This window comes from Suncus etruscus, chromosome 18 (assembly GCF_024139225.1).
Source record: "Suncus etruscus isolate mSunEtr1 chromosome 18, mSunEtr1.pri.cur, whole genome shotgun sequence".
Lineage (NCBI taxonomy): Eukaryota > Metazoa > Chordata > Mammalia > Eulipotyphla > Soricidae > Suncus > Suncus etruscus.
The window spans coordinates 6,649,245-6,658,212 of record NC_064865.1 but is presented as its reverse complement, the minus strand read 5'-3'; the positions used below and the strand labels follow the sequence as shown (position 1 = coordinate 6,658,212).

The window sequence follows — 8,968 nt, the reverse complement described above, 5'->3', positions numbered from 1 at the left end:
GTGGAAACATTGTTTGCCTGAAACCCCTTCACGAGTAACTTTGTAATTCATGGCAACTGAAAAAAAAAAAAAAAAGACCCTCAAATGATATTTGATGGGCCCGGAGAGATAGCACAACACATTTGCCTTGCAAGCAGCTGATCCAGAACCCAAGGTGGTTGGTTCGAATCCCGGTGTCCCATATGGTCCCCCGTGCCTGCCAGGAGCTATTTCTGAGCAGCCAGCCAGGAGTAACCCCTGAGCAACGCTGGGTGTGGCCCAAACTCCCCCCAAAAATGATATTTGATGCTTTGTATGTGAGTGTATATACATGTATGTACATATGTATGTTGTCGGGAGGATGGACCACTCTGGCTGTGCTTCAGCTTAGCCCTGCTTCTGTGCTTAGGAAACACTTCTGGGGGGACTGAGAGTACAGAAGGCAGGATGTTTGCTTTGCATACAGCCAACCAGGGTTGGACCCCCAGCATCCCATAGGGTCCTCCTGAACACTATTAAGAGTGATTTCTGAGCACTGCTGGTGTGACCTAAAAGCAAAGAAAGAACAAAATAGAAAGAAACCACTCCTCGTGGTGCTTGGAGGACCACATGTGGTGCTCAGGATTGACCTGGGTTTGACCCTACGCCAGTTTGTGTGCCAGGCCTGCGCTCTAGCCACTGAACTATCTCTCCACTCCTCTTTCTGATACTTTAGCCTATTGTTGTGTTGAATTCCCTTTTCTCTTTATTTTTTCTTCTGATTTTTATATTAATATTTAATTTAATTAAGATTTGCCAAGCTGTTTTTAATCCAGTCACTTTTGGCATTCAATGTTCCAACTCTATTTACCACCACCAATGTGACCTCCGTCCACCGGAGCCCCCACCCTCCACTTTTCCACCCACCACCCCATACTGCCCCCTTGCAAGCAAAAATTTCCCTCAGATTGCTTGTCACAATCTGAAGGATCATTCCAGAGGCAACTGGAATGATCTAGGTCGTTTTGTTTTGCTTTGTTTATTTTTGGGTCACACCAGACACGCTCAGGACTTACTTCTGGCTCTGCGCTCAGAAATCGCTCCTGGTAGGCTCAGGAGACTATATGGGATGCCGAGAATTGAACGGGGGTCTGTCCTGTGTTAGCTGCATGCAAGGCAAACACCCTACTACTTGTGCTGTCTCTCCAGACCCAATTGGAATGATCTGAACTTGGATCAATCCCCATCTTTTTTCTCTTGATGATGAGGCACAAACCTGCCACCTATCTTTGCTCTTGAGAGGATGGAAACAGGGTGCGAGCGAGTATTTGCAAAGCCCCTCCCCTGAACACTGCCCTAAAGCTTATGGTCTGCCAGAGTGGCCAGCCCAGGGCGTCTTCTATTTGCTGCCCTGTCAGCATACACGGTCTAGCATGCTCTCCTAGACACCATGTTCCAGCTCTTCCACATTCTTTTTTTTTTTTTTTTTTTGGTTTTTGGGCCACACCCTGTGATGCTCAGGGGTTACTCCTGGCTATGCGCTCAGAAGTTGCTCCTGGCTTCTTGGGGGACCATATGGGACGCCGGGGGATCGAACCGTGATCCGTCCTAGGCTAGCGCAGGCACCTTACCTCCAGCGCCACCGCCCGGCCCCCTCTTCCACATTCTTTTTTTTTTTTTTTTTTTTTCTTTTCTTTTTATTAAGCACTTAAGCACTACATATTATTCTGAAGGCTCTACAATACTTCTAGGAGTAGATGAATAGAAGTTACTTCGAACAGAGAAGCCACATTGCACGGAGCAAGAAGTCTTCCTTAATCAATGTTCTCCAAACCCTTTGATGCGTAGTAACGGTTCACTCCAGAGACACGCCTATCTCTTTCCATCATTTGCCACTGGTATGGAAAATAGGCAATTCTTTTTTCCTTGCCCCCATTCGAGAACCGATGGATGTACGCCGTGGCCACTCCGGGGATGCAGATGCACACGCCCATGATGGCTAAGCCGGGAAGAATCTCGAACCACATCGCCGCAGCGCCCCAAAGCCCGAAACCTGCTTCCCACAGCCTCCCCTCTTCCACATTCTTACCAGCAGCTGCTGTGTTGCATCTTCCATGCATAAGTCACTGGGTCAAAGTGGATGTATGAGGCTCATCAAAGTTATGGGCTACACCTGGTGATGCTTAGGGCTTACTCCTGGCTCTGCAATCTCAGCTTACTCCTAGCTCTATGCCTGAAACTCACTCCTGGCAAGTCGAAGGGGACCCTCTGGGGTTCTGATAATTGAACCCAGGTCAGCTGTGTGCAAGGGCCGTGCTCTCCCCACCATACTACGGCCCCATGATCATCTTTTCATTGATTGTTTTTGCTTTTATTTACTTTGTTTGGGGGCCACACTCGGCAGTGCTTAGGGGTTCTCTTGGCTCTACACTCAGGAATTACTCGTTGTGGGTTTGGGGGACCATCTGTAATGCTGGAGAGTCGAACCTGTGTAGGTTATGAGTCCCAGAAGGAGGCGCTGGCTGGTAACCCAGATTGAAAGGAAGTCTCAAACTCCTCGCAGATGTGCCTCTCTCAGGACGAGGCTGAGGTTGATCAACTCGTAGGTTCTGGGCCTGGGACTCTGCATGTCCAATGAGCTCCTAGATGGTGCCACCATCAAACCTTCCTCCCATCCTCCTGTGGTTGCCAATTTAAAAAGAAGGGTCTCTATTGTCTCTGGATTTTATTATCATACTATCTTTTTTTTTTAGTATCCCACAAATAAGTGTGATCATTCTCTGTCTATCCCTCTCCCTCTGACTCCTTTCTCTCAGCATAATCCTCTCCATATCCATCCGCGTCTAAGCAAATCTCATGACTTCATTTTTCCTACCAGATGCTCCCTCAGTTCTGCGTCCAGGGGTTTTCAGCGTTTCGCAGCTCATGAGTAAGTCTGCTGCTGCTGCGTTTTAGACACTGTGAACTTTTTTCTTTCCTTGGCTAATAAACAATGAAAGTCTGAGACACCGGGATGCATTGCAGGAGCCCTGCTGAAAATGCACCTCTGGGATTTGATATGTGCTCCTCCGGGGGAGGGATATCTGAGTCTCTGCATTTATTTTTTGGGGTGTGTGTGAATTAGAAAAAAAAAACAAAACCCGATTTCTCTGGGATTTGCAGAGGTAGCACCTCCCTCCTTTAGGGGAGACCAAGCTATGTATTCAGGAAGGAGCCCGCCTGTGCGGGCCAGGGTCGGGTCACGCAGGTAGGCACCAGATGATGGGGGGACAACCCCAAGATTTGTTTAGTTGGGCACCCGGGCCCACTCCCTCTCCCCCAAGACCCCAAGACGCCGGGATTGTTTGGCGACTCTGCCAAACAGATCGGGGACACATTTCGCAGGTCTCGGGGCAGCCAGGCCTTGGGGCGCAGGGGATGCAACAGCGTGGGCTGCAAGGAGGTGGGCAGACTCCCCAATGACCCCCAAACCCCGCAGCCGCTCGCTCGGAGCTTGCAAAGGAAGTGACATGGGTGGGGAGGGACGTCAGCGAGGACCACTGGCCCCCCCAGGGCCCACCCCTTGGGTGGAGCCTGGCAGTGCTCGGCCCGCCTCCAGCTGCCCAGCGCTATAAGCCCGTGCGCCCCGCGCGCCCACCCTGCCCGCGCCCGCCGATCCCCGCCCCGAGGTCCCTCCCCAGCCCACGCGTGCCCAGGGGCCGGCCGGGAAGCAGGTGAGCGGGTGCTGGGTGGGGGTCCGGGTTGGGGGGCGCACATGCACGCACCCACGCGGCCGGGGACCCCTTCTTTGTGCCCTCCGGGTGGGCTCTCCAACACCCGCCAGCTCCGCGCGCGCCTCCCCGGGGCCCCCTTCCAGGGCTGGGGCAAGGCGGGGAAGGTCCTCAGAGCCCCCCACTCTTTTGTGTCTGGTTCCAGGTGCTCTCTAGGAACCCCCGGCAGGACTTTGCACCCTCCCCATCCCACCCCTGCGCCCCGATCGCGCCTCCGGGCATGGGGTGCGGCTGGCCGCCTGTGGCTTCACCTGCGGGTGCGCCTGGCTGCGCGCTCCTCTGTCCTCTCCTCCCTCCTCCCGGCCACTTGGGCTTTTCCCTCGCTCGAGGCTGGGGGAAGGGCGTTGCCGGGGCGACCGGCCCGGGTCCCCCCACCTCTGGATCTACCGCCCTGGGTTCTCTGGCCCTCTGCGCCCCTCCTCCGGGCTGGCCCGCCCTTCCCTTCTCTTCCCTTCCCGCTGCTCGGGCTGGGCTGGGCCTGGGGATGAGAACTGCCACCACGCTCCTTCCCTTGGCCCCTCCATCCTCCCTAGGCCCGGGGTTCATGCTGGGATACAACTGGGGGGGGAGGACTAAGGGGAGGTAGTTTTTTAGGCGCTGAGATCCTAGGGATAAAGTTGAGGGTGCCTGGGAGTTGGCCCCCAGGGTGGGGTGTTCTCCTGGTGTCAAAGGTGGGGTGTCCTGGCAGCAGGAAAAGGGCTGGAGTGATGGTCCAGCGGGGAGGTGCTCCCCTGAGACTTGGTTTCCCTCTCCTTCCACACCCCAGAGTGCCAGGAGTGATCTCCAAGCACCGTTGGGTGTGACCCAAGCCCCCAAACCAAAACAACACCTAACAAACCCCAAGAGGCAAAGAGGAGGGTTTTGATCTATGTCCCCGTGGTACCCAGGCTGCCTCCCGCACCCCAACCTGCCCACTCATATTTCCAGAGCCTTCCCGAGGCCAGAGGAGGTGAGCTGAGCCTGGCCTCCTGAGATGTGGGCAGAGGCTGTGATGGGAGACAAGGAGTGAGCGGGAAGGAGCATGGAGCGTGTGTGGCTTAAGGACTCAAGAGTATTTTGTGTGTGTGTGTGTGTGTGTTCGTGTTCGATTGTGTTGGCGTGTGTGATGGCGCAGGAGTGGTTGGTTGCGTGGCTGTTAGTTGTACCATGTGGGCGCATGGAAATGTGCGTGTCTGACTGTAGAGTGTGACTGAAAGTGGTCACAGGTGTGCATGTGGCATTGTGGGTGAGAGAGAGAGAGAGAGAGAGAGAGAGAGAGAGAGAGAGAGAGAGAGAGAGAGAGAGAGAGAGAGAGAGAGAGAGAGAGAATGTGTGTGTGTTGGGGAGAGAGAGAAAGAGAAAGAATGTGTGTGTTGGTGGGAGAGAGAGAAAGAGAGAAAGAATGAATGTGTGTGTGTTGGGGGAGAGACAGAGAGAGAGAGAGAGAGAGAGAGAGAGAGAGAGAGAGAGAGAGAGAGAGAGAGAATGTGTGTGTGTTGGGGAGAGAGAGAGAATGAATGTGTGTGTTGGTGGGAGAGAGAGAAAGAGAGAAAGAATGAATGTGTGTGTGTTGGGGGAGAGACAGACAGAGAGAGAGAGAGAGAGGGAGAGGAGAGAGAGAGAGTTAGTTTATGTTGGGATACAGGAGCCAGCAAGTCAAGAGCCGTATGTTAAAGCCACTGCAACACCAAAACACCTTGCATCACCCCTACAAGAGGCCTGGATTGGTGTCAGGGGAATCTAGCAAAGATGGGAGAGTCCGCAGAATCTTTGATGCTCCCTCTGGGCTGCTGAAGTGACTTCCCGCTGTGGGGAAAGAGGGTGCAGGAAAGGCAAACCTTGTGCCTGAGCACATTCTAGAGTGAGTTAGAGTGAATCCCAAAAGTATGGGTTCAGGCTGGGAAGTGGATGGAAGGAGTTGGAATCTGAAGGCTATATCTCGCAGTATCTCCTGTGTTTGGGGGGAAGAAGGTCATGCTGGGGTGGTGTTGGTGTGGAACTGGTGCACCAGAGCTGATGCTGAGCTCTAGCCCATGGCACTGTCTCTCAGGCAGAATATGGCTCCAGGTTGGAGACCTCACAATTGTGCACATACAGATGTTGGATTTCTTTCTTATTTTATTTTTTGACCATACGCTGTAGCTCTCAGGGATCACTTCTGGCAGTGCCCAGATGGAATTGCTGGGAATCAAATATGTGTGCTTCTCTTGCACGCAGCTGAATCTAGATTTGATCCCCAGCACCCCATAGGGTCCCCCAAGCACCACCAGGCATGATCCCTGAGTGCAGAGACAGGAGGCAGCCCTGAGAATTGCTGCTTGTGGCCCCCAAACAAAACAGAAAGCAAGGCAAGCGCCTTCCCCTTCTTCCCTGCTATAGATAGATACATAGATAGATAGATAGATACATAGATACATAGATATATAGATACATAGATTTAACATAATGCTGGATTCTAGAGCTGGGGGTGGAGTGGGGTCAGTCAGTGCTTATACAGATGTGCCAGGTGCTCAGTTACTCAATGCTCAGTTATTCTCTTTCCTACCTGAAAATGACCCTTCAAGGCTCTGGCTGCCTGACCTTATGAGCTTGCCAAGCAGATGGGCCATGGAAGCCCAAGTCTGTAAATAGGACACTGGAGACAGAGAAGAGGAGCACTTGTCTGTGAATAGATCTAGACTTCTCTCACCTGGCAGGTCCATCCTGAATTTAGATCCTGGGCAGGGACAAAAAAATGACAATAGTGCCTAAATATGGGAAAGGCCCTGCATCCCTGGGAAGGTGGAGGGAAGAGCTGAACTAATGGGCAGTGAGTTCCCCTCCCAGACCCCCCTACTCAGAGTGATTTCATTCTGCCCTTCTCAGACTTGGGCGGTGTGAGATGTGCTGTCATGTTCAGAGTCCACCAGATGGTGTGTGTGGATGGGGCAGCTGATGGACGAGGTGGGTTTCCTCCAGAGTCATGGGGAAGGTGAGGAGGCCAAGGCGGGGATCCTAGGTGGGTGCTCTGAAACATTTAGGGAAAGAGGAGGTGGTGAAGTGGGCAGGAAAGCAGCGAGTCAGCCACAGGACAGAGAGAATGAGGGGACTAATGGGCTAGGGTCAAGGGTAGGCAGCACTCTAGTGGGCAAGCAGAACAGTGGTTTTGGCAGGCAACAGCTTGCCAATAGCATTTGAATGGTGTTTAATCAGAGCCAGAAAGCCAGGCCAGCAGAGCCCTTCCTAGTCCCAGGAATCATTTAAGGGTTGAATGTCAAGAAGGAAAGTTTCTGACACTTGACATCTGAAATCTGACAGTCTGACATCCAAAGCTGGACTGCAGGTGTGGAACTTGGGCAGAGGAAGAAGTTTGAGGCTCCTTGTGCTCACCTTTGCCCAGACTGTAAGGTGTGGGGTGCCTATTAGGATCCTTGGCTCCTAGATTTATTTCTGCCACTTGATCGTCTTTGCCAGGGTCAAGCTCTGAGCATTTGTTCACAGCTCTGAGCATTCCTGACACCTCAGATTCAGGAGGACAGAGAGGATGGAGCCTCTCAGAGCCTTAAGCCCACCCTGCCGAACCTAGCACTTCTAGTTTAGTCTAATATATTTCAGAATCCTTTCTGGGGCTGTGTTGTATCTCTGAAATGGGGTGCTTTTTTTTTTTTTTTTTTGATATACCCAGCATTGCTCATGGTTTACTCCTGGCTTAGAGATCAAGAATTACTCTTAGGGGCACAAGCGGTAAGGTGTCTGCCTTGCCCATGCTAGCCTAGAACAGACCGAAGTTCGATCTCCTGGCATCCCATATGGTCCCCCAAGCCAGGAGCGATTTCTGAGTGCATAGCCAGGAGTAACCCCTGAGTGTCACAGGGTATGGCCCAAACAACAACAACAAAGTTACTCTTAAAAAAAATAAGATGGGGGCCGGGAAGGTGGCGCTAGAGGTAAGGTGTCTGCTTTGCAAGCGCTAGCCAAGGAAGGACTGCGGTTTGCTCCCCTAGTGTCCCATATGGTCCCCCCAAGCCAGGAGAGATTTCTGAGTGCATAGCCAGGAGTAACCCCTGAGCGTCAAAGGGGTGTGGCCCAAAAAACAACCAACCAAACAAACAAACAAAAAAATTAAGATTTACTCTTGACCAGCTTGGGGGACCATATAGAATGCTGGATATTAAACTGGTGTCTGCTATGTGTTAGGTAAATGCCCTCCTTACTCTACTATTGCTCTGGCCTCTGAATTTGTGGCTTTATTTTTAGAGTTAAAGGTTCACCAAGATACTGGCAGGACAGAGTTTCTATCAGGAATTCATGCTTTTTTTTTCCGGGGAGAGATGTTTTGGGCTACACTCAGCAGTGCTCAGGGCTTAACATTTTTTGATGGGGGAGGGGGTGAGAATAATTTAGAAAGTTTTTATTGAGATCAGGCAGCTAAAATTTTTAAAAAGTAGATAAAATCACATGTTTAAATTTACATAGTTTATTCTTTGTATTAGAAAGTAAAATATGGGGGCTGGAGCAGTGGCGCAAGTGGTAGGGCCTTTGCCTGCCAACAGTGCTTCTCAAATAGTGGGGTGTGCCCACCCCCCCCCCGGGGTGGCATGAGGCTCCTTAGAGGGGGGCGCATTTGACTTCAGCAAGCACTGTCCTAACAAGCTAGCCCCGTGTTGTGTTTATGTCCCTGTATGTCTCTGGAGCTGAGACTTGATGTGTCCTGCTTCAAGCCCCACTTTGAAAAGCTATGCATTGCAAAACGTGCTCATTGTAGCCATTAATCCAGACATCACCTCTGATTAAAAAATCAGCACAAATTATTTTATATATTTTTGTTTTGCATGTTAAAGTGTTTTTTTGTTTTGTTTTGTTTTGTTTTTTTGGTTTTTGGTTTTGGGGCCACACCTGACGATGCTCAGGGGTTACTCCTGGCTGTCTGCTCAGAAATAGCTCCTGGCAGGCATGGGGGACCATATGGGACACCGGGATTCGAACCAACCACCTTTGGTCCTGGATCGGCTGCTTGTAAGGCAAACACCGCTGTGCTATCTCTCTGGGCCCTAAAGTTTGTTTTTTTTTTTTAAAATAAAGGTACTATTTACAGTCGCGTGGGGGGGCACAAAAATGTTTTCTTCTTCCTAGGGGGGCATGACAGAAAATAATTGAGAAGCACTGCTATGCACTAACCTAGGATGGACTGTGGTTTGATCCCCCGGCTTTCCATATGGACCCCCAAGCCAGGAGCAATTTCTGAGCACATAGCCAGGAGTAAGGCCTGAGCATCACCAGGT

The 8,968-nt window shown here is 51.5% G+C and overlaps 2 protein-coding genes across 2 annotated transcripts in view; one reads left to right on the top strand and one right to left on the bottom strand.

Moving 5' to 3' along the window:
* Nucleotides 1–1,666: 1,666 nt before the first annotated feature.
* LOC125996596 (NADH dehydrogenase [ubiquinone] 1 alpha subcomplex subunit 1) lies at nucleotides 1,667–2,022 on the bottom strand. The gene has a single exon (XM_049765544.1). It carries the CDS (start codon nucleotides 1,983–1,985, stop codon nucleotides 1,773–1,775), a length of 213 nt encoding a protein of 70 aa, XP_049621501.1. The 5' UTR covers nucleotides 1,986–2,022; the 3' UTR covers nucleotides 1,667–1,772.
* A 1,568-nt stretch (nucleotides 2,023–3,590) lies between these two features.
* The window catches only part of AGPAT4 (1-acylglycerol-3-phosphate O-acyltransferase 4), a 40,371-nt gene continuing 34,993 nt past the window's right edge, over nucleotides 3,591–8,968 (top strand). The window contains exon 1 of the mRNA XM_049765515.1: nucleotides 3,591–3,671. The gene's annotated coding sequence lies outside the window, so the exon portion shown is untranslated. The remainder of the gene's footprint in view (nucleotides 3,672–8,968) is intronic.

Excerpts from the sequence above, each read along its gene's own strand:
- LOC125996596 (XM_049765544.1), bottom strand. The coding sequence starts at position 1,985 with ATGTGGTTCGAGATTCTTCCCGGCTTAGCCATCATGGGCGTGTGCATC.